General features: G+C 49.7%; 2 protein-coding genes and 1 long non-coding RNA gene across 6 annotated transcripts; 2 read left to right on the top strand and 1 right to left on the bottom strand.

Annotated features, from left to right (window-relative positions):
* Positions 1-838: 838 nt before the first annotated feature.
* On the bottom strand, positions 839-14,675 carry LOC127298352 (uncharacterized). Its single transcript, XR_007849715.2, has 4 exons — positions 14,541-14,675; positions 4,215-5,971; positions 4,012-4,164; positions 839-1,162 (listed from the first exon to the last, which is right to left on the bottom strand). It is a non-coding gene; the product is annotated as an uncharacterized lncRNA (long non-coding RNA).
* On the top strand, positions 4,744-16,471 carry LOC127298309 (protein FAR1-RELATED SEQUENCE 5). 4 transcript variants are annotated; one of them, XM_051328207.1, is made up of 4 exons: positions 4,744-5,971; positions 14,541-15,208; positions 15,295-15,420; positions 15,961-16,471. In XM_051328207.1, the coding sequence occupies exons 1-4, from the start codon at positions 4,744-4,746 to the stop codon at positions 16,123-16,125; spliced, it is 2,187 nt and encodes a 728-aa protein (XP_051184167.1). In that variant the 3' UTR covers positions 16,126-16,471. The 4 variants fall into 4 exon arrangements, with proteins under 4 accessions (XP_051184167.1, XP_051184162.1, XP_051184174.1 ...); XM_051328202.1 differs by having other exon boundaries at positions 15,952-16,471; XM_051328214.1 differs by lacking the exon at positions 15,961-16,471 and adding an exon at positions 15,504-15,886.
* On the top strand, positions 16,465-18,390 carry LOC127298341 (uncharacterized). Its single transcript, XM_051328230.2, has 2 exons — positions 16,465-17,797; positions 18,034-18,390. Exons 1-2 carry the CDS (start codon positions 16,570-16,572, stop codon positions 18,066-18,068), a joined length of 1,263 nt encoding a protein of 420 aa, XP_051184190.1. The 5' UTR covers positions 16,465-16,569; the 3' UTR covers positions 18,069-18,390.
* The last annotated feature ends 6,170 nt before the right edge of the window (positions 18,391-24,560 follow it).

Below are 24,560 nucleotides of genomic sequence, written 5' to 3'. Positions count from 1 at the left end.
AAGAGGTCAAGGGGCGTCCTAGGGGCTTATATAGTCTTACAAGGCGTCATGGGCCGAAAAGATACAAGTGAAACAGGTTCGGGCCGATTTGGGTGACTTAAGTCGTGCGGGCCGGTCAGGAGGCCGGTCAGACCGGGCCTGGGACCGGGCAGGCCGGTCCAGACCGGGCCCTGGACCGGCGGCAACCGGACGGGGTTCTGGGGCCCCGGGATAGCGCCCGGATGGCACAAGCGGGAAATCCGGTTTGGACCGGGTGACCCGGTCAGGAGGCCGGTCAGACCGGGTTATGGACCGGCCGGCCAACTTCTCTTCGTTGTGCTCTTCGGGCGACTTCCGGTCCAGCTCCATGTCCATCTTCACGTCCAGCTGCTCCTCTCCTCCCTTTGACCATGGTGTGTCCTCCTCTCCGTGATCTTGATGCTCCTTGTACCTAATGACACATAGCACGTCGGCATGAGGTAGTAATCCATCCAAAGGGGTACCGAGATCAAGGGTGGTAAGGAGCGAGTTCACCTCATCGTGAAGAGCTTTAACTCGGGCTCGTGTCATCGGTCCACTTGGGGGACTTGTTGGTCTTGGTGTAGCGACGTCGGTGACCGGGGCTACATCACGCACAGTGCGGGAGCTCTCAGCACTGGGTACGTCCTTTTTATTACTTAAGGACAAAATCTAAAATGGCTTATAACTTTTAGTTACTTAAAATCCTGCTTCTACTGTGTGTCTCTTTGTTAGCAAACTCAGTTGTTTTCTGCACAACGTAAATACTAAGACTTCGTTTACATTTATGGGAAACACAATGAAAGGTTGTATACCAGCCAATCACATAGATCAATTTGGAGAACAGTTAAATGGTATGTCGTCAATTTGCAGTGAAACAGTGTAATTACAACTATTTGTTAGAGAAGTCGGTAATCTCATTGATTGGTAGTTGAGGTTAGGAAGTACAGGCGGCAGATAGTTAACTATACAAATTTTCTGCAAAAAAAGATATGACATATTGTGAATTTTCCTACAGGGAAATAAGCTCCATAACAGAGGGAAAGAAAAGGAAGAATTAAAAGCTAACTGATACATCAGCTAAAATCCCCGAGACTGTCTAACTGATGCCGTGGTGGCCGTGCTGGCGCCGCCGTAACCTTCAGCAGCTCGCAACTTCTCCTGGCTGGAAAAGGCGGTATTAGAGGAATAAAAAGAGATGGTTTATGCGACCAAAATGGGACCAAAATGCAGCTGCCGCTCTGAGGTGAGCTAACTGATCTTGCACTTAAAATTTTCTTTCGTATTCCAGCCATGATTCTGCGAGGAGGAGAAGGATGTACTTCCACTACCATAAGTTTTTACATAAGTAGCTACCCTGTCTTGGTTCGGTCGTGAGTTCAGTGTTGATGCTAAATAGTTATTTAATTTACATTCTCTTAGTTCGATTTAAGTGGAAGTATGAAAAGCTAATCCTCCTGATACCCTTACTCGGGATAAAAATTGAGATCCTTACTGATGCTTGTGCCTTGTGCATCCTTCCATTTGTACTAAGGTTCTAGACTTTGAACAAATCAATGATGGTGCAGCAATGAATAATTTTATCTTGCTTATCTGATTTTGTTCTCAATCATGTATTTATATATAAACTGCTGGATTGATATGCAACATCTATATAAACATCACATGTTTTTATATGTTCTTGAGTGTAAGTAAGTTGCATATGAAAATTTAGCTCCAGGTTCTCATTTGTTGTCCTCAAAAGAACTGAGTGATAAATGATATTATTGTTGCTTTTTTAGATTGACGTGCCGATATGGTGCTGCAAAACAATCAGATTACAGTCCAGGTTCCTGTGGTCGAGGCCAAGAACTAATTAATTTCTATCCCTTGTAGTGGGATCATTGAATTGTCCATTTTATCATGCTCTAAGTTAGTCACTAAACAGTATAACAATACATCATCCCTTCTGTGCCGAAACAAATTCCCAATGTGTGCAATTTTTTTATTTTCTGTCGTTTCATATTCTATTCCCAGAATCACATATTATGGTCTTCGTCTCTATGTTTACAGTATGCTTGGAAACCTATGCACAAATTTAGAGTTGATCCTTCATGTTTAGCAACTCTTTTAACCATCCTACGTGATTTCTGTGCTCCATGGATGGACTGTTAGTTCTGATGACTTTGTTGAGGTTTTGAGTAGATTATCATTTTCAGATTTCTGTTGTACAACTCTATGTTCTGTTTTACTTTTAGCAAGTACTCCCTCCGGTCGGATTTAATCGACGCGGAGGGGTACCTGTTCGTACATGCACTTTGGGTGCAGGCGCGTCAATTAATTAGGTCCAGAGGTAGTAGTTAGTATTAGTACTATGTTTTATGGTTTTTGAAGTGGCTTCATGAGTCATCAGTTTTGACTATTTCTCCAGATTGGCATCTCTTTTACTTTCTATATATTATCTTGAATGATTTTACCTTCATTATATTTATGAAAATAAGAGCCTGGATATTGTTTGGTGCTCGACTGCATCCTGCTAGGGGCAGCGTTAGGGGTATTCCTAGATATTCATGTGAATACCAATGATTTTGACAAAATAGCAAGGATATTAGCAAAATAGTGACGATTTTTGGCAAAACAATGATGATTCAGTCAAAATGAATACCAAATTGCAAATTTCTAGAGCGCCACTGCTTCCTACCTATGATTACCCACTAACTTAGAGTGCAGTTGATGGAAACAATCTTCACAATGGGACCCATTTACCGTCATATTTTGCCTCTTACTTTTCTTTCTATGTAAAATCCTCTGTTTTTAAACAACCACTAATTACCACGCCCCATGCTTCCATGCTCAGCTCCTAGAGGCTCTCCACTTGGAAAAAGGGGAATGCTAGGGAACGAAGGATAGAAAAAACTTGGTGCCAATTTCTCTTACACCGTGGTTCACTTTTAAAGGGCACCTCAAAGTTTGTTCCACTGTTTACTAAAGAATGTGGTGCTCTACTTAGTACAAATCATACCTTTTCTCTATTTGCATGATTGTGCAATTGAGAAACTGATTCTAGATGCACGTTCTGTATCAATGCAAAATAATTGTGTTTCGTTGGTATTGACATATGATAAGGTATGGCATACTGATACAATTGTTGATATTCTGATTATTAGTTTGACCCTAATTACAATGGTATCATATATACCTATGTGGTTCCAGTTTACTATGTTCAAAGTTTGCTTTAGTGCTACTATCATTTGTTGTGGTTTGATCAACATTTTTTCACTAAAAACAGCTATAGAAAAGCTTTCTGTAAGCTATATGGTTTTTTTTCAATTGTACTTCTTTTCCATTCCAGGGTTTGAAATTATATCCGTAATTGCCACTTGGACTATGTTTCACCTGCGACTGAAATTGCCTGCAAACTCACCACGCCTACCACACAGTATCAAAACGCTTGGTAGACGGCGCGGCGAAGCGCGCTTGTCGATCTAGTCTCTCACGGAAGCCGTAGCAATTGCCTACAGCCATCCTGTATGTCCACAAAACCAAACGAATACCGCCGCAAGTTGTTTTCCGGCTTCCGGCTGGCGAAATAGAGCCAGACCCGAAGGATGGCGAGGTGGTTGTATTCGTTGCCCATTTTACGGGCGGCTTTGGTCTACCGGTTAGCTGCTTTTTTAGGAGTTTTCTTGACAATTACAAGCTCCAGCCTCATCACCTTCCGGCTAACGGGGAACGAGATCCTCTGACGTACAACAAAGTACTGCAGAGGTTCGTTCGCATCGAACGGCAGCACGTCTAACCCATGGAAACGGACCGCACAGTCGGTTCAAAACCAAACCCAACAAGCGGTTTTGCCATGCCGCGCTACAGCATAGAAAAGGCGTCAGGATAAAGTAAATGGCGCGAGAATATTCCACGGTATAAAATCACGAGAAAAAGGGATCGCCAAAATCTAGAGCTGGACGTTGCTTTGGTTGTCATTCACAGGTAAATTGCCTGGCTGTGTTTTTCATCTTGAATAAATCGAACTATTACCTTCAGATTTGTTTAGAACTTGATCAATTTTTGCCAGAACCTGGAGCAGACGCTGCTCAACCTCTCATTGTCAGGTAAATTCTCAGTATCCTGGAAGAAGAATCTGGAGTGGGCGCTGCCTCTCAATCTCAGGTATCCTGCCAGATCCTGTAACTTCATCAATTTCCACCAAAATTTAGAACTTGATCAATTTTCGCCCGAACCTGGAGCGGGCGCTGCTCTGCGTCTCATTCTCAAGTAAATTCTCGGTATCCTTCCAGAACCTGTAACTTCATCAAGCATCCTATTTGTTAATGGAAGAAGAAACTGAGAAAGAAACAGAGATGGCAGAGGAGATCAACACATCAGCTCATGGTCCCGAATTCAATCGGTAATTCAATTGTCACAAGTACTTTGCAATGATATGTCACAGACTATAGTAAGCCGTTGTACTTTTCCATACCCCTAAGTAATACTTGTTTTGCTTTTTTACATTGCAGAGTTGTAGTTTGGTACCTCATATGGACATGGAGTTTAGAAATTCAGATAGGGCTTGGGCGTTTTGGCTGAGCTACAGTGGGCAGAAAGGCTTCGAGGTCAGGAAAAGATATACAAACAGAAGGTCATCCGATGGCATGGTTACATCATGTAAATTTGTTTGTGCAAATGAGGGTCTTCGATCAGAAGACAAGAGGGATTATTTAACAAAGTTCCCTCGAGCTGAAGCTAGAACCAATTGTGAAGTCCACATGAATGTTAAGATGGACCGAACAAAGGGAAACCTCAAAGTGTCTGAGTTGGTTTTGGAATCACACACTACACCTGCCAGAAACTTTACACCTAATGGTGTCACAGAGGAAAATTTCGGAGTTACAAGCTTTTGAAATTGGAATGGCAGATGATGCAGGTATTAGGCCAAAAGCGTCACATGAGTTGGCAAGTCGCCAAGTTGGTGGACGACCCAATCTTAGCTATACCCTCCGTGATCACAAGAATTATTTGCGGACTAAGTGCCAACGAGAAATGGCATATGGCCAAGCTGGTAGCATGCTTAAGTATTTTCAAGACAAGATTGCTGAAAACCCATCATTCCAGTATGCATTGCAAATGGATTGTGAAGAACAAATAGCAAATATATTTTGGGTTGATGCTAAAATGAACATGGACTATGCACATTTTGGTGATGTTGTTAGTTTTGACACTACTTTTGGAACAAACAAGGAGAGCAGGCTCTTTGGTGTTTTTGTCGGTTTCAATCACTTTAGAGAAACTGTGGTTTTTGGTGCTGCTCTCATGTATGATGAAACCTTTGCATCCTTCAAGTGGTTGTTCGAGGCCTTTCTAAATGCTCATAAAGGAAAGGCGCCAAAAACATTCTATACGGATCAAGATGCTGCAATGGGAAAGGCAGTTGGAGAAGTGTTTGCGGAAGTGTGGCATGGATTATGCACCTTTCACATTATGCAAAATGCTGCCAAACATCTACACGTAGAGAAGGATGAAGAGAAGAAAAAGGACAAGAAAAAGGAGAAGAAGAAAGAGAAAGAGAAAAATAAAGACAACAAAACAGAGGAGAATGAAGAAACGGGTATTTTATCAGATTTTAGCGCATGCATGTTTGAGTATGAAGACATGGAGGAATTTGAACAAAAGTTTGACCTCATGAGGAAAAAGGTGAGCAAGCAGACTTGGTTGGATAGTATATATAAGCTAAAAGAAAAATGGGCTGAATGTTATATGAAGGATGTCTTCAGATTAGGAATGAGAAGTACACAATTGAGTGAGAGTTTTAACAATGACTTGAAAATCCATTTCAAATCTGATTTTGATATCATTCGGTTCTTTAAGCATTTTGAAAGGATGGTACAAGGAAAAAGGAATACCGAGTTGAATTCAGAATTTGAATCAAGGAAAAAGTTGCCTAAACTATGTATGAGGAGACCACCACCTATGTTGGTGCAGGCTAGCAAGTTGTATACACCTGGTGATGAGGTCTAAGACCCCGTGTGTGGCCCGATCTCGCGGATTGACTTCGAAACCAAGGGGGAAGATGGGAAAACGCGAGGAACACGAAGAACACGGCGATGAACACGAGGCACTCCGAGACTCACGCACACACACACCCCGATACACCCGATGCTTACCTTCGTGGCTCGATGGACCACGCCAATAGAATCTCCGAGGAAGAGACACGCGGTAGAATTCCCCGGGGAGAGATTGGGATTGGAGAAGAAGAGCTTGGTGAGGGAGAGAGAGTATCTTGTACTAGAATCTCACTCAACAAGTTCCAAATCAACAACCAAGGTGCCTTGATTACAGAGGGATGATACCCAAGGGAGACTAAGCTCAAATTTAGGTTTGAGTTCAAAACAAGTCTAAAGAGCTAAAGGGGCGTCCTGGGGGTATTTATAGTCTTACAAGGCGTCATGGGCCGAAAAGGTAAGTTCGGGCCGAAAATATAACTTAAGTCGTGCAGGCCGGTCAGAGGCCGCCGATCGAGCCGGCTCGTGGACGGCGGGCCGGTCGGGGCGGCCGACCGGGCTCGTGGACCGGCGGTCCGGCTGCATCGGGCTGGGACCGGCAGCGACCGGACGAGGCTCCAAGTCCCCTTCGGATGGCGCCGGATGTCACGAGCGCAAATTCCGGCTTGCCGACCGGCGGTCCGGCTCAGAGGCCGGTCAGACTGGGCCGTGGACCGGGTGGTCCGGTCAGGAGCCGGCCGACCGGGTTCTCGGGCCGGCCGTCCGTCTTCTCTTCCTTGCGCTCTTCGGCGACTTCTGTCCACCTCCATGTCCATCTTCATGTCCATCTTCTTGTCCAGTGCTCCTCTCCTCCCTTTGACCATGGCGTATCCTCCTCTTGGTGACCTTGATGCTCCTTGTACCTAATGACACATAACACGTCGGCATGAGGTAGCAATCCATCCAAAGGTGTACCAAGATCAAGGGTGGTGAGGAGCGAGTTCACCTCATCATGTAGTGCTTTGACTCGGGCTCGTGTCATCGGTCCACTTGGGGGACTTGTTGGTCTTGGTGTAGCGACGTCGGTGACCAGGGGCTACATCATCTCCCCCCTTGGGAAAGAGTCGTCCTCGACTCTTGCACCTCCTCATCTCCATGATAGGGTGACAAGTCCGAGACGTTGAACGTGTTGCTCACCAAGTACTTGGATGTTGGTATGTCGATGACGTAAGCGTTGTCATTGATGCGCTTGAGGACCTTGAAGGGGCCATCTCCTCTTGGCTTGAGCTTGGAGTTGCGCTCATGAGGGAACCTTTCCTTTCGGAGGTGGATCCAAACGAGGTCTCCTTCTTCGAATATCCTTGCCTTCTTCTTGGCGTTGAGGCGGTTGGCTTGACGAAGAACATGTTCTTGTATGGTTGCCCTTGTCTCTTCATGTAGTTTCTTGACGGCGGCGGCGCGCTTGTCGAAGTCCATGTTGATGCGCTCGTGGAGAGGAAGCGGAAGTATGTCGAGTGCCGTGTAAGGTTCGAAGCCATAGACGACCATGAAGGGGCTCCTTGATGTAGTCTTGTGCTTGGCGCGGTTGTAGGCGAACTCGGCGTGGGGAAGGCACTCCTCCCATGACCTCAAGTTTTTCTTCCACGAGGACCCGTAGGAGGGTGGAGAGGCTTCGATTGACCACTTCCGTTTGGCCGTCCGTTTGCGGGTGCGATGATGATGAGAACAAGAGCTTGACTCCAAACTTCGCCATGATCGACTTCCAAAGATAACTCATGAACTTGACGTCTCGATCCGACACAATGCTTTGTGGTACTCCATGTAGGCGAACGATTTCCACGAAAAACAATGAAGCAATGTGTGAAGCATCGTCGCTCTTATGGCAAGGTATGAAATGAGCCATCTTAGAGAATCTATCCACTACAACAAATATGGAATCATGACCATGCTTAGTGCGAGGCAAGCCTAGAACGAAATCCATGCTAATATCGGTCCATGGTGCATAAGGAATAGGCAATGGCATGTAAAGACCATAAGGGTTGGAGGTAGACTTAGCTTGTAAGCATGTTGTGCACCGACGGCAAAGGCGCTCCACATCTCGCTTCATCTTTGGCCAATAGTAGTGGGTTGAGAGCATGGCATATGTCTTGTCACGGCCAAAGTGGCCCATAAGACCTCCTCCATGAGACTCTTGCAAAAGCAATTTTCGAAGCGAAGACGCGGGAATGCAAATCTTGTTGGCTTTGAACAAATAGCCATCATGCAAATAGAAATCATCCACTCCTCGCTCAACGGAGCACTTCTCAAAAATGGGAGCAAAGAAAGAATCGGAAGGATAGAGTTCTTTGATCTCTTCAAGTCCCAAAACATGAAAATCCAAACGAGTTAGCAAAAGGGTGTTTTTGCGGGAAAGAGCATCCGCTACAACATTGTCCTTGCCCTTCTTGTATTTGATCACATATGGGAAGGACTCAATGAACTCGACCCATTTTGCATGTCGTTTGTTCAAGTTGTGTTGGCTTTTCAAATATTTCAAGGACTCGTGGTCGGAATGAATGATAAACTCTTTTGGCCAAAGATAGTGTTGCCAAACTTCAAGAACACGAACCAAAGCGTAGAGCTCCTTGTCATATATAGGATAGTTGAGGCGTGCGCCATCTAACTTCTCACTATAGTATGCCACGGGTTTGCCCTCTTGCATAAGAACACCACCAATGCCAAGCCCACTTGCATCACACTCAATCTCAAAAGTTTTTGCAAAATTTGGAAGAACAAGAAGTGGAGCTTCGGTAAGGCGTTTCTTCAACTCATCAAAAGCATTTTGTTGGGCCTTGCCCCAAACAAACGGAACATTCTTCTTGGTAAGCTCATTCAAAGGGCAAGCAATGGTGCTAAAGTCTTTGACAAAGCGGCGGTAAAACCCGGCAAGTCCATGGAAGCTTCGGACTTGGCCAACATTTGTAGGGGTAGGCCAATTATGGATGGCCTCCACCTTGGAAGAATCAACTTCAATCCCATTAGCGGAAACCACAAAACCAAGAAAAACCAATTTGTTTTGAGCAAATGTGCACTTGGGGAGGTTAGCATAAAGCTTTTCATGGCGCAAGATGCACAAGACTTCTCTCACATGTTGCACATGGTCCTCGAGGTTTTTGCTATAAATAAGAATATCATCGAAGTAAACAACCACGCTCTTGCCAATGAGAGGACGCAAGATGTGATTCATGAGGCGCATGAAAGTAGATGGTGCATTGGAAAGACCGAAAGGCATAACGAGCCATTCATAGAGACCAAGTTTGGTCTTGAATGCCGTTTTCCATTCATCACCAATAGCCATGCGGATTTGATGGTAACCACTACGCAAATCGACTTTAGAGAAAATCGTGGCACCACTAAGTTCATCTAGCATGTCATCTAAACGCGGAATGGGATGGCGGTAACGGACGGTAATGGCATTGATGGGGCGACAATCCATACACATCCGTTGCGTCTCATCCGGTTTAGGCACAAGGATCACGGGAACCGCACAAGGGCTAAGGCTTTCACGGACATACCCTTTGGCGAGGAGATCTTGAATTTGACGGTTGATCTCCTTGGTCTCTTCGGGGTTGGTGCGGTAGGCGGCACGGTTTGGGAGCGGAGCGCCGGGTATGAGGTCGATGCGGTGTTCTATGCCGCGGAGTGGTGGTAGTCCATGAGGGAGCTCGTCGGGGAAGACGTCTTGAAATTCTGCAAAAGAGACAACAAAGACGGAGGAATGTTGGTTAAGTCGTTAGTCTCCGACGCGGGTCCCTTGCATATGAGCACATAGTGCAATATGGTGGATGGGTTCTCTTGGAGCTCTCTCCACTCACTCTTGGTGGCTAGAAGGACACTCTTGGACTCACTCATATATGGCTTGTGGCGCTCACTCTCTTTGTGGTGGGTCGCTCCCTCTCCTCTCATCTCACTATGGTGGGTGTGGAGTTGTGCCCTCGCTAAAGCCTTCGCATTGTCCGCGATGATTTGGCTAGGAGTCATCGGGCGCAACTCGAACTTCTTGTCGTTGACCTTGAAGGTGTATGTGTTGGGGAGTCCATCATGTATAGCCTTCTTGTCATATTGCCAAGGGCGGCCAAGCAACATGTGGCACACCGTCATGGGTACCACGTCACACTCGATGGTGTCCTCATAAGGGCCGATCTTGAAGTTGACGGTGACGGTATGTTGTATCTTGACGTTGCCCTTGTCACTCAACCATTGGATATGGTAGGGGTGAGGATGCTTGCGGAGAGTAAGGTGGAGCTTCTCACACAACTCGGTGCTTGCAAGGTTATGGCAACTTCCACCATCTATGATGACCTTGATCGACTTGCCACCAATTCCGCACGGGTTTGGAAGATGTTGCACCGTTGGTCTTCCATAGCATGAGGTCGTGTGGTTAGCACCCTTGTGACCACAAGTGAGGGACTTGGGTCATGCTCACATAAGAGAGGATCTTCTCCACTATCTTGTTCATAAGCTTCTTCACTTGCCACGGCGGCTTGCACAAGGGCTTCATATTCATCCTCATCAAGAGTCTCGATGTCACCATTCTCCATAGTGATCATGACCTTGGTGTTCTTGCACTCAAACAATTTGTGACCTTGGGTGCCACACTTGAAGCAAGTGACACTAGAGGGTCCCGTGGATGCCTTAGAGGAGGCGGTGGAGGAGACCGTTTGCTTCATGCGACTTTGGATAGTCGGTTTCTTGGAAGGTGTAGAGGATGCGTCGGCCTTGGCACTTGTAGCATAAGGAGTTGATGTAGTAGGAGGAGTCGACGTAGCGAGCTTGGAGGAGAAATAGGACTTGGCCTTGGAGTACTTGATGTCCTCAATCACTTGGCGCTCGGCCTTCGATGCTTGGTGGACTAGCTCAACCACGTTGGAGTAAGGTTGGAACTCGACAATCCTCTTGATGGGATAAGTAAGGCCATTGAAGAAGCGAGCAATGGTTTGCTCCTCGGATTCTTGGATGTTGGCTCGCATCATAGTGAGCTCCATCTCCTTGTAGAACTCCTCAACGGTTTGGGTGCCTTGCTTCAACTTTTGGAGCTTGTTGAAGAGGTCTTTCATGTAGTGCTTTGGGACAAAGCGAGCATGCATCTCCTTCTTCATATCTTCCCAAGTGTCAATTGGAGGTTCACCCTTTTCTTCGCGAAGAGTGAGGACTTGCTCCCACCAAGTGTTGGCGTAGTCTTCAAACTCGAGTGATGCCATAGCCACTTTCTTGGCACCGGAGTAGTTGTGGATGCGGAAGATCTTGTCCACCTTGAGTGCCCATGAGAGGTAAGCTTCGGCGTCGTCTTCACCTTTGAACTTGGGCATGTTGAACTTGAGCTTGCCATACATGTTCTCTTCATCCTCCAAGTTTCTTCTACGAGGAGGGGCGCCGTCAACTCGTGCGGCTAGAGGTGGAATAGGAGGTCTTCTATGGCCAACCATAGCATTGGGTTGGCGTTGGAGTTGAACACTTGCTTCACTTGGTTCACGGTGAGGATGTGGTTGAAGATCTTGTCGCGGTTGAGGACGATGCTCAATGTTGGGTCTCTCATCTTGATCATGGTGTAGTTCTCCTCGTCCACGTTGATCATGGTGAGGGTGGCGACGAAGATCTCGCCGAGGTGGATCTTGAGGATCTTGGTCTTGGGGATGGCCATCACGCCCATGGTGGGCATGGCGATCCGCTTGGTGACGATCTTGGTGAAGGCCTTGAGCTTGTGGAGGACGCTCATGTGGACGAGCATGGCGATGTATTTCTCCACGCCTAGAGTTGGAGTGAGAGTCTTCATGACGAGCATGTTGGCGATGAGGTCGATGATGGTCTTCACGCCTTGAGGAAGAGCTTGGGGATGAAATGCCACCATGAGAGTAATGGTCTTCATGCCTTGAGGAAGAGCTTGATGAAGAGGAAGTAGAACGGTGTCGACGATGGCGACCCAAGTTGGTGATGGCGCGCTCGAGGCTATCCATGCGCCGCTCCATGTTGGCATCATTGGCCGCCATTTGGCCATTCAAGTTGTCCGTAGCTTCACGAAGAAGGGCCAAGTCTTGGTTGACGGTGGAGAAGTTGTGAGCCACCTCATTGTATTGCTCATCGATGCGCGTCTCGAAGAGAGAGAGTTGCTCCTTGAACTCTTGTCGTTGCGTCCATAGGTTGTGTTGAGTAGCCAACCTCTCGGTGTTGCGAAGGATCTCTTCATCCCTATTGGTATCTCCGGTCCTATCCATGATGCAAAGACAAGAACTATGTTGTGTATGTTAGTGGAAGGAGACTACCTCGTACCCTTACCAAGGTAAGATAGTATTGAGGCAATCCACCAAACCGAAAGCAAGATCAAGTGTATCGGGTACACACGCAAAACCACACGCAAAAGCTAGCAAATATGGTGTTAGGCGAGTGTTGTGGAAAGCCAAAAGACAAATCCAAGATCGAGTATGTTGTTAAAAGTGGGTAAAGTCCAAAAATCCAAATGTCAATGTGAAGATCACTATAAACACGGAAGAAGTTGCGGAACACACACACGAGATAAGCGGGGTTAGTGCAACCAAAAGTGAGCGGAAAAGTGTATGTATAAGTGCTCGGTGTCACACTAACACAAGGAGAGCCAAAGCTTTGGTTGCAAAGGAAGAGACAACAAGATTCACACGTGGCCTCTCTTCTCCTATCTCTCTTTGCTTAAAAGCTTTTTCTCTTTTGTATATGGCGGCACTTGCACTCGTTTGTATCTTTGGTGGCACGTGGACACTTTTGTGTATATGGGCGTATGGATGTATGGATGTATGGATGTATGGTGCTACTCGCACTCTTTTTGTGTTTTTGGGGCTTTTTGACGCACTATGTTAGCGTTAGCCTCGCTTTTGCTATCTTGCCACACGAGTGTTTGCTTGGGTGCCTTACTCAACGCGACACACACACCTCACAATGCGGGGCCACGTGCAATGTCTCGCAACACTAAACAAGCAATGCTCGATGGGATAGATCGCAAAAGGAAGAGGGGTTACAAGGTGACCGCAAGTTATACTGCGATGGTGGTGGTGGTGGTGGTGGTGGTGGTGGAGATCGCCGGATGTCGAGGTCGAAGGGGCGTTGCGCCGCCTCGGCCGAGGCCCGCTGGACCGGGTTCTGGACCGGCTTGCCCGGCTTGCCGCCCGCTGACCGGGTCGGGCCGGCTCGGCCGGTCGTGGGCCCTTGGACCGCCGCTCAACCGGATTTCGCGGGATGAACTTTCTCTCTCCTGTTCTTCACGAAAACCAAGCCAAATCGACCAAATCGAGGGGAAACGATGGAATTGGAGGCTAAAAGTTGGGGAAATAGTAGATCAAGCACAACAACACCAGATCCACGGACCAAAACCACTCAAAACGCAACCAAATCACAGATCGGTCAAGAGGCAATTTAGGGCTATTTTTGGGGATTTTTTTGGAAAATTTTCTAGGAACGAAATCGGATGGGTGGGAGGTCAAATCCGCGGTAACCAAGAGTCCGATACCATATGATGAGGTCTAAGACCCCGTGTGTGGCCCGATCTCGCGGATTGACTTCGAAACCAAGGGGGAAGATGGGAAAACGCGAGGAACACGAAGAACACGGCGATGAACACGAGGCACTCCGAGACTCACGCACACACACACCCCGATACACCCGATGCTTACCTTCGTGGCTCGATGGACCACGCCAATAGAATCTCCGAGGAAGAGACACGCGGTAGAATTCCTGTGGAGAGATTGGGATTGGAGAAGAAGAGCTTGGTGAGGGAGAGAGAGTATCTTGTACTAGAATCTCACTCAACAAGTTCCAAATCAACAACCAAGGTGCCTTGATTACAGAGGGATGATACCCAAGGGAGACTAAGCTCAAATTTAGGTTTGAGTTCAAAACAAGTCTAAAGAGCTAAAGGGTCGTCCGGTGGGTATTTATAGTATTACAAGGCGTCATGGGCCGAAAAGGTAAGTTCGGGCCGAAAATATAACTTAAGTCGTGCAGCCGGTCAGAGGCCGGTCGAGCCGGGCTCGTGGATCGGCGGGTCGGTCGAGGCCGGTCGACCGGCTCGTGACCGGGCGGTCCGGTTTGACCGGGCTCGGGACCGGGCGGCGACCTGGACGAGGCTCCAAGTCCCTCGGATGGCGCCCGGATGTCACGAGCGCAAATTCCCGGTTCTTGACCGGCGGTCGGTCAGAGGCCGGCCGACGGCCGTGGACCGGTGGTCCGGTCGTGAGCCGGCCGACCGGGTTCGGGCCGCCGTCCGTCTTCTCTTCCTTGCGCTCTTCGGCGACTTCTGTCCGGCCTCCATGTCCATCTTCATGTCCATCTTCTTGTCCAGCTGCTCCTCTCCTCCCTTTGACCATGGCGTATCCTCCTCTTGGTGACCTTGATGCTCCTTGTACCTAATGACACATAACACGTCGGCATGAGGTAGCAATCCATCCAAAGGTGTACCAAGATCAAGGGTGGTGAGGAGCGAGTTCACCTCATCATGTAGTGCTTTGACTCGGGCTCGTGTCATCGGTCCACTTGGGGGACTTGTTGGTCTTGGTGTAGCGACGTCGGTGACCGGGGCTACATCACCTGGTATATTTGATGCTTTTCAAGGTGAATATGAAAGATCATTGTTAGCTTGCACCAAGACATTGGATGGCTGTAATGAATATCTAGTTGGAGATTTTACCTTTGAGGAGGAGTATAAAGTTATTGGTGATCCTTTGAAACAAATAGTTGTGTGCAGCTGTCAGCAATTTGATAAAATTGGTATATTGTGTGGTCATGCTCTTAAAGTTCTTGATTTAATGAATATCAAGTCACTACCACCACATTATGTGTTAAAGCGATGGACACGGGAAGCTCGAAATGGAACTGTACAAGACAAAGAGGGGAGAAACATAATCGAAAATCCAAATATGGATGCCATGCTTAGCTACAGATATATGTCCCGTAAATTTCATAATTTGGCAGACCGAGCATCCAACTTTCCAGAGTGCGTCGTGTTGGTAGATAGCACACTAGACATCCTTGGTAAGCAAATTGAAGAAAAAATCAATGCATGTACAAGCACACCACGGTTTCCAGGTACAAGTGTAACTGATGCTAGCCCACCAAATGAATTGTTGAGTAATGCACGCCTAAAGAAAAAGGAGGTCGAAACAAAAACTTCAAAACGAAGAAGAAGTTGGCTTGATAAGAAGCACAAGATTAGAAAAAAGAGAGAAAACCAAACTACATCACATTTCGGGGAAGAGGTATGTTGCTCAATAAAAATTATGTTTTGAATGCTATCATTATGTCCATCAATTTTCATAACTGTACAATTTGATTTCATTACAAGATACAAGAGGTTCTGGAAGAGGCACGTGGTGATAGTGCACAAGTTGCAAATGATAATGTTTGTACAGGCAAAGAGAATGAATCTAAAGTTTGCGATGGCAATCTTAGCTTCACTCAACTCTTAACGGTAATCTTGTTTGTATAGTTAGCTTACAGCTCTACAGATTATAATTGTTTATAACTCTTACTAAATTCTCAGGTAATTTATAGGGACCAATCATAGATGACGTTTTTACTAGGCTGTGGTGACATATTTCTGCTTTTGGATGCCATTCAGTTCTTCGGTTATGGGCAATAGTTGCCATTTAGTTTAGTCCTAGTGCCATTCAGTTCAGTTGTGGGCGATAGATACTATTTACTTACGTTTTTGTTGAAATTTAGTTAGCACTTAGCACCAACGGGTTGCATTCATATGTGGGTATTAGTCTGTTCAAATTCAGTTATGGATATCATTTTGTTCAAATTCAGTTAGCAGCAACGGGTTGTATTTAGTTCAGTTCAGGTCATATTTCCACATATGTATGAACTTTGTTCAATTTGCACTAGCAGGAAGTCTATTGGAGCAATAGATGAACACCAATTTATTAATAACATTTGAGCAAGTAGCCAAGCACTAGACTGACGACTGAATGCATATACATGAAAACGTACTTCTTAGTTCTTACAGAGGATGAGCACGGAGACGACACGCCAGCTTCTGCTCCTCCGCTTGGAGGACGCGGCCGCCGTGCGCCAGCTGAGGTTGATTAGGCAACTAGGCTGGCACACGCTCCTGCTCCTCCTCTTGGACGACGCGGCCGGCGTGCATCAGGTCGGGGCGACGAGAGGATGAGCGTGACGACATGTCAGCTCCTGCTCCTCCGCTTGGAGAATGCGGCCGGCGTGCTCCAGCTAGGGTTGAGCTCGGCGACCAACCCAGCACACGCTCCTGCTCCTCCTCTTGGAGGATGCGGCCGGCGTGCGGCAAGGCGGCGACAACGACATCGAGGTCGACCGCGGCGACCAGTGTTAGCTGAATATATTCAGTTAGTCTGTTAGTTTGTTTATATCTCTAACGACAGCTAGCTAGGATAACTCTTCAGCCTAATCTTGCTCTGATTGTTACGCAAGATATGTGCTGCCCTGTATGCTATATATAGCCACCGATCCATATTAATGAAAGTGGTTGTTGCATTGCCTTCCTTCTCCTTACGTAGCTAGCTCAGGCTCTGACATGGTATCAGATTTCTAGATCCAATCTCCCAAAGCTTCCGCCGCCTCTACCTCCCTCCCAGCCATGAGTGACTACTTCGACACCTCCTCCGATTCCGACGACGGCTCGGTCGAGAACTTTGGCATCCCCGTCGCAACCCAGCCTCTTCCCACCCCGCAGCTCCAAGCCCTTCGCATCCGCGACCACGTCCTCGTCACCCTCGACTACGAGAAGGACAACTATGGCCTCTGGAGCCGCCAATTCCTCACCGCCCTCTCCAAGTTCGGCCTACGGGATCACATCGACGGCTCTCCTGCTCAGGGCACGTTCGATTGGGTGCTTAATGACTTTGCCATCGTCTCGTGGTACGACGGCACAGTCACACCCTCGACTCTGGCAATCGTCGAGACCCGGGGCGTCACCGCCCACTCCCTGTGGCGCTCTCTTCGGGCTGTTTTCCGCGACAACCGCGACACCCGCGCCACCTTCCTCCGCGACGAGTTCCACGGCTTCAACCAGGGCGATCTCTCCGTCGTCGACTACACCTCGAAGATGAAGCACATGGCCGACACGCTGGGCGACCTTGGCTCTCGGGTCAAGGACCGCGAGCTCGTCCACAACGTTCTGCGCGGCCTTGACCAGCGCCTCCAGCACGCCGTCCCTCACATGACGCGCGGTCGCCTCCCCACCTTCATCAAGCTTCGCTCCTTTCTTCTGCTGGAGGAGCAACGTCTCGGCCGCCAAGCGCGCGTCGTCGCCCACAACGCCCTCCTCGCCCAGGCATACCTGGCCGCCGGCGCCCAGGATCCGGCACACCTTGCCCAGGCACACCAGGCCGCTAGCGCCACTTCGCCGGCCCCCTTCAACCCTGCCGCGCTCGGCCTCTATGGTGCTGGTGCCTCCCATGCAGGCGCTCCATCTTCGAGCGGCTCCTCTGGCTCCGGGAAGAAGAAACGCAAGAAGAATCCGTCCACCGCAACACCCAACGGCGGGGCCCTTCCTTCCGTCACCAACCAGGGTGGATACCGCTCACCTGCTCTGCGCCAACCCACCCCTGCTGCACCTACGGTGGCTGGCACCTTCCAGGCTTGGGCCGCGCCGGGCATCCTTGGCCCTCGCCCAGCAGCCCCCGCCGCGCCCCATGCGCTCAACGTCAACTCGGCGCCCGCCGGTCCGGCGACATCTGCGCCTCAATGGGACCAGTCCGCTCTGATCGCGGCCTTGAACCAGCTGTCCTTCCAGCAATCCAGCGGCAACGGCGGCGAGTGGGTCTTCGACAGCGGCGCATCCGCTCACATGGGCTCCGGTTTCGGTATAACCTCCTCCCCTCTGTCCCACAACTCCCCCTCTCAGATCGTCGTCGGTGATGGTTCTACTCTCCCCATCACTGGAGTCGGCTCCCTCGTCTTTCCCACCTCCCACCGTTCTTTTTCTCTCCACAACATTCTTATCTCCCCCGCACTCATCAAAAATCTCGTTTCCGTTCGTGCTTTTACACGTGATAATTTTGTTTCAATCGAATTTGACCCTTTTGGCTTCTCTATCAAGGATCTGGCAACGGGACGGGTGATTCACCGATGTAACTCCACCGGCGATCTCTACCCCTTCGTGCATCCGCCCCAATGTCTCAACGTCACCGTCTCCGCAGCCCTTTGGCATCAACGGCTTGGACATCCCGGCGTAGAGGTCTTGGAGCGTGCCTCCAAATATTTCAAGTTCAGTTGTAATAAAAGCTTGCCCACACATTGTGATGCATGTCGCTTGGGCAAACACACTAGGCTCCCTTTTTCTTCCTCCACCACGCGAACATCTGCTCCTTTTGAACTCTGTCATTGTGATTTATGGACAAGTCCCATATTAAGTGTGTCTGGTTTTCAATATTATCTTGTAATCCTTGATGATTTTACACATTTTACTTGGACATTTCCCATTCGCCACAAATCTGAAGTTCATCATCTTCTAACGCTCTTCTATGCTTATGTTCAAACGCAGTTCTCTCGTCCCATCAAGGCCTTTCAAACCGATAATGGACGGGAATTTGACAACACTGCAAACCGCACCCTCTTCACCTCCCATGGCACTATTCTTCGCCTGACCTGCCCATACACATCTCAGCAAAATGGCAAAGCTGAGCGCATCCTTCGCACCATTAACGACGACATTCGCACCCTACTCATACACGCCTCCATGCCGCCTAAATGGTGGGCTGAAGCTCTAGCCACATCCACCTACCTCCTCAACCGACGACCGTGCAAACCGAACCTGCTCACCACTCCCTATGAGCTCCTCCATGGCGCAGCACCAGATTATCGGCTTCTCCGCGTTTTCGGTTGTCTATGCTACCCTAACCTCACTGCCAAAACACCTCACAAACTGGCACCTCGATCCCTCCCGTGCGTGTTTCTTGGCTACCCCGATGGAAGGAAAGGCTATCGCTGTTATGATCCTGTTTCACGGCGCATTATTTTCTCCCGTCATGTTACTTTTGTTGAGCAGGTGTTTCCGTTCCGCTCCCTGCACATCGACACACCTCTAGCCCCTGCAGCGACCGACCTCGACATGGACCCGCCTCCGGATCCGGTTTACGTCGATCATGCGGCGCCCCCTGCATGCCCCGCTGCTAGGCCATGCAGCCCACCTGCGGCCGCCGCTCCCTCCATGGGCCGCGGCCCCTCTTCGGATGCACCGCGCGAGGAGCCTCCGCCTCCGATCGCCGCCCCCTCGTCGTCATCTGCTCCACCCCCTCGACATCACATGTCGACACGGGCCAGCCACGGCATCGTCAAGCCTAACCCTCGCTACGCCCACCTCGCCACCATGCCGATCTCGCCACTACCCTCCTCCATCCGGGAAGCCATGCATGATCCAAACTGGCGCAACGCCATGCAAGAGGAATTCGACGCTCTGTCTTCGAATCAGACCTGGACGCTCGTCCCTCGGCCACCGCGCACTAATGTTGTTACTGGCAAGTGGGTTTTCAGGCACAAAACGCGCGAGGACGGCTCTCTCGAGAGGTACAAGGCCCGTTGGGTCGTTCGCGGCTTTGCCCAACGCCCCGGCATCGACTTCGGCGAAACCTTCTCGCCGGTTGTCAAACCAGCGACTATCCGCGTGGTGCTCACCATGGCGTGCTCACGCAACTGGCCTGTGCACCAGCTGGATGTGAAGAACGCCTTCCTCAATGGCGTCCTCGACGAGCAAGTCTATTGCTACCAGCCCGCCGGTTTCGTCGACGAACACCGTCGGGATCATGTTTGCAAGCTCGTCATGTCGCTCTATGGCTTGAAGCAAGCACCGAGGGCATGGTTCAAGCGCTTCGCCACCTTCGCCATCACCATTGGCTTCACCGCTTCTCGCTCAGACGCCTCGCTCTTTATACTACGGCGGGGCTCCGAGGCGGCGTACCTGTTGCTCTACGTGGACGACATCGTCCTGACGGCCTCCTCATCCACGCTGCTCCATGCGCTCATCACCAAGCTCAAGCTCGAGTTCGCCATGAAGGATATGGGGCCTCTTCACTACTTCCTCGGGATCCGCGTGCGCCGTACTTCTCGTGGCTTCTTCCTCAGCCAAGAGCAGTACGCCGAGGAAATCCTCCAACGAGCCGGCATGGTCAAGTGCAAGACCGCCTCCACACCAGTCGACACCCTTCCCAAGGTTGCTGCCGATGCTGGTGATCCTGTCGCCGACCCCTCTGAGTACCGCAGCCTCGCCGGCGCTTTGCAGTACTTGACCATGACGCGCCCGGATCTCGCCTATGCCGTCCAACAGGTTTGTCTGCACATGCATGATCCGCGCGATGGTCATCTCGCCATCATCAAACGCATACTCCGGTATGTGCGTGGTACCACGACCTCTGGCCTGCTCCTGCCTGCGTCCTCCTCCCTCGACATCGTCGCGTACTCCGACGCGGACTGGGCAGGCTGCCCGGATACCAGGCGCTCGACCTCTGGGTATTGCGTCTACCATGGCGGCGCGCTCGTCAGCTGGTCCTCCAAACGACAGGCAACGGTCTCACGGTCGAGTGCGGAGGCTGAATATCGGGCAGTAGCCATCGCTGACTGCGTCTGGTTGCGCCAACTCCTCGACGAACTTGGCTCCTCTCTTCCGAAGGCTACGGTGGTCTTCTGCGACAACATATCGGCTGTGTACATGTCCACCAACCCCGTTCATCATCGATGAACAAAACACATTGAGTTGGACATCCACTTCGTGCGTGAGAAGGTGGCTCTCGGTGAACTCTGTGTCGTCCATGTTCCAACTACTCAACAGCTGGCCGATATCATGACGAAAGGACTACCTGCTGCGTCGTTTCAGTCTTTCCGGTCCAGTCTCTGCGTCTTGCCCAGCGCCGACGTATCGACTGCGGCGGGGTGTTAGCTGAATATATTCAGTTAGTCTGTTAGTTTGTTTATATCTCTAACGACAGCTAGCTAGGATAACTGATGTAGCCCCGGTCACCGACGTCGCTACACCAAGACCAACAAGTCCCCCAAGTGGACCGATGACACGAGCCCGAGTTAAAGCTCTTCATGATGAGGTGAACTCGCTCCTCACCACCCTTGATCTTGGTACCCCTTTGGATGGATTGCTACCTCATGCCGACGTGTTATGTGTCATTAGGTACAAGGAGCATCAAGAGCACGAAGAGGAGGACACACCATGGTCAAGAGGAGGAGAGGAGCAGTTAGACGTGAAGATGGACATGGAGCTGGACCGGAAGTCGCCCGAAGAGCGCAAGGAAGAGAAGATGGCCGGCCGGTCCAGAACCCGGTCAGACCGGCCTCCTGACCGGTCCACCCGGTCCGATCCGGCTCGACCGCCTCTGACCGGGCCGCCCGGTCCAAACCGGATTTGCGCTCGTACCATCCGGCAACATCCCGGGGCCTCGAACCTCGTCTCGGTTGCCGCCGGTCCCAGTGCTCCGGTCTGACCGGCTCGCCGGTCCCAGCCCGGCTCACCCCTGACCGACCTGCACAACTTAAGTCGCCCAATCGGCCCGAACTTGTTTCCTTCGTACCTTTTCGGCCCGTGACGCCTTGTAAGACTATATAAGCACCCCAGACGCCCCTTTAGCTCTTTAGACTTGTTTTGAACTCAAACCTACCTTTGAGCTTAGTCTCCCTTGGGTATCATCCCTCTGTAATCAAGGCCATCCTTGTTGTTGATTTGGATATTGTTGAGTGAGATTCTAGTACAAGCTACTCTCTCCCTCACCAATCTCTTTTCTCCAACACCAATCTCTCACCGGGAATTCTGCCGCGTGCCTCTTCCGGGTGATTCTATTGGCGTGGTCCATCGAGCCACGGGGGTAAGTATCGGGTGTATCGGGTTGGTGTGCGTGCGTGAGTCTCGGAGTTCCTCGTGTTCGTCGTGTTCTTCGTGTTCCTCGCGTTTTCCCATCTCCCCTCTTGGTTTCGAAGTCAATCCGCGAGATCGGGCCACACACGGGGTCTTAGACCTCATCATATGGTATCAGCAGCTCTTGGTTACCGCGGATTAGACCTTCCACCCACTCGATTTCGTCCCTAGAAAATTTTCCAAAAAATCCCCAAAAATAGCCCCAAAGTGCCTCTTGACCGATCTGTGATTTGGTTGCGTTTTGAGTGGTTTTGGTCCGTGGATCTGGTGTTGTTGTGCTTGATCTACTATTTCCCCAACTTTTAGCCTCCAATTCCATCGTTTCCCTTCGATTTGGTCGATTTGGCTTGGTTTTCGTGAAGAACAAGAGAGAGAAATCACGCGATCCGGTTGAGCACCGGTCAATCGGCTCTAGACGGCCGGCGGTCCAGTCCGGTCGATCGGCCAGATACAACCGGCCAAAGCCGGTCCAGGAGCTACCCAACTGGGCCCCCAGACCGGGCGCAGCAACGCCCCCTCCTTCGACCTCGTCTTCCGGCGATCTCCACCACCACCACCACCACCATCGCAGGTATAACTTGCAGCTTCAACCTTGTAACCCCTCTTCCTTTTGCGATCTATCCCATCGAGCATTGCTTGTTTAGTGTTGCGAGACATTGCACGTGGCCCCGCATTGTGAGGTGTGTGTGTCGCGTTGAGTAAGGCACCCAAGCAAACACTCGTGTGGCAAGATAGCAAAAGCGAGGCTAACGCTAACATAGTGCGTGAAAAAGCCCCAAAAACACAAAAAGAGTGCGAGTAGCACCATACATCCATACATCCATACATCCATACGCCCATACATACAAAAGTGTCCACGTGCCACCAAAGATACAAACGAGTGCAAGTGCCGCCATATACAAAAGAGAAAAAGCTTTTAAGCAAAGAGAGATAGGAGAAGAGAGGCCACGTGTGAATCTTGTTGTCTCTTCCTTTGCAACCGAAGCTTTGGCTCTCTTTGTGTTAGTGTGACACCGAGCACTTATACATACACTTTTCCGCTCACTTTTGGTTGCACTAACCCCGCTTATCTCGTGTGTGCGTTCCACAACTTTTTCCGTGTTTATAGTGATCTTCACATTGACATTTGGATTTTTGGTCCTCACCCACTTTTAACAACATACTCGATCTTGGATTTGTCTTTTGGCTTTCCACAACACTCGCCTAACACCATATTTGCTAGCTTTTGCGTGTGGTTTTGCGTGTGTTCCCGATACACTTGATCTTGCTTTTGGTTTGGTGGATTGCCTCAATACTATCTTACCTTGGTAAGAGTGCGAGGTAGTCTCCTTCCACTAACATACACAACATAGTTCTTGTCTTTCCATCATGGATAGGAACGGAGATACCAATAGGGATGAAGAGATCCTCCGCAACACCGAGAGGTTGGCTACTCAACACAACCTATGGACGCAACGACAAGAGTTCAAGGAGCAACTCTCCCTCTTCGAGACCCGCATTGATGAGCAATACGATGAGGTGGCTCACAACTTCGCCACCGTGAACCAAGACTTGGCTCTTCTTCGTGAAGCTACGGACAACTTGAATGGCCAAATGGCGGCTAATGATGCCAACATGGAGCGGCGCATGGATAGCCTCGAGCGCGCCATCACCAACTTGGGTCGTCATCGTCGACACCGCTCTACTTCATCTTCATCAAGCTCGCCACAAGACTATTACTCTCATGGTGGCCTTTCGTCCTCAAGCTCTTCCTCAAGGCATGAAGACCATCATCGACCTCATCGCCCACATGCTCGTCATGAAGACTCCCGCTCCAACTCTAGGCGTGGAGAAATACATCGCCATGCTCGTCCACATGAGCGTTCTCCACAAGACCAAGTCCTTCAACAAGATCATCACCAAGCGGATCGCCATGCCCACCATGGGCGTGATGGCCATCCCCAAGACCAAGATCCTCAAGATCCACCTCGGCGAGATCTCCGACGCCACCCTCGCCATGACCAACGTGGACGAGGAGAGCTACACCATGATCAAGATGAGAGACCCAACATTGAGCATCGTTCTCAACCACGACAAGATCTTCAACAACATCCTCACCGTGAACCAAGTGAAGCAAGCGTTCATCTTCAACGCCAACCCAATGCTATGGTTGGCCATAGAAGACCTCCTATTCCACCTCTAGCCGCAAGAGATGACGGCGCCCCTCCTCGTAGAAGTAACTTGGAGGATGAAGAGAACATGTATGGCAAACTCAAGTTCAACATGCCCAAGTTCAAAGGTGAAGACGATGTCGAAGCCTACCTCTCATGGGCACTCAAGGTGGACAAGATCTTCCGCATCCACAACTACTCCGGTGCCAAGAAAGTGGCTATGGCATCACTCGAGTTTGAAGACTACGCCAACACTTGGTGGGAGCAAGTCCTCACTCTTCGAGAAGAGAAGGGTGAACCTCCTATTGACACTTGGGAAGATATGAAGAAGGAAATGCATGCTCGCTTTGTCCCCGCACACTACATGACCGACCTCTTCAACAAGCTCCAAAAGTTGAAGCAAGGCACCAAGACCGTTGAGGAGTTCTACAAGGCGATGGAGCTCACTATGATGCGAGCCAACATCCAAGAGTCCGAGGAACAAACAATTGCCCGTTTCTTCAATGGCCTTACTTACCCTATCAAGAGGATCGTCGAGTTCCAACCCTACTCCAACATGGTTGA

Source organism: Lolium perenne, chromosome 1, assembly GCF_019359855.2.
Source record: "Lolium perenne isolate Kyuss_39 chromosome 1, Kyuss_2.0, whole genome shotgun sequence".
NCBI lineage: Eukaryota > Viridiplantae > Streptophyta > Magnoliopsida > Poales > Poaceae > Lolium > Lolium perenne.
Note: the sequence above shows the minus strand (reverse complement) of the source record. Positions and strands in the feature narration are given on the sequence as shown.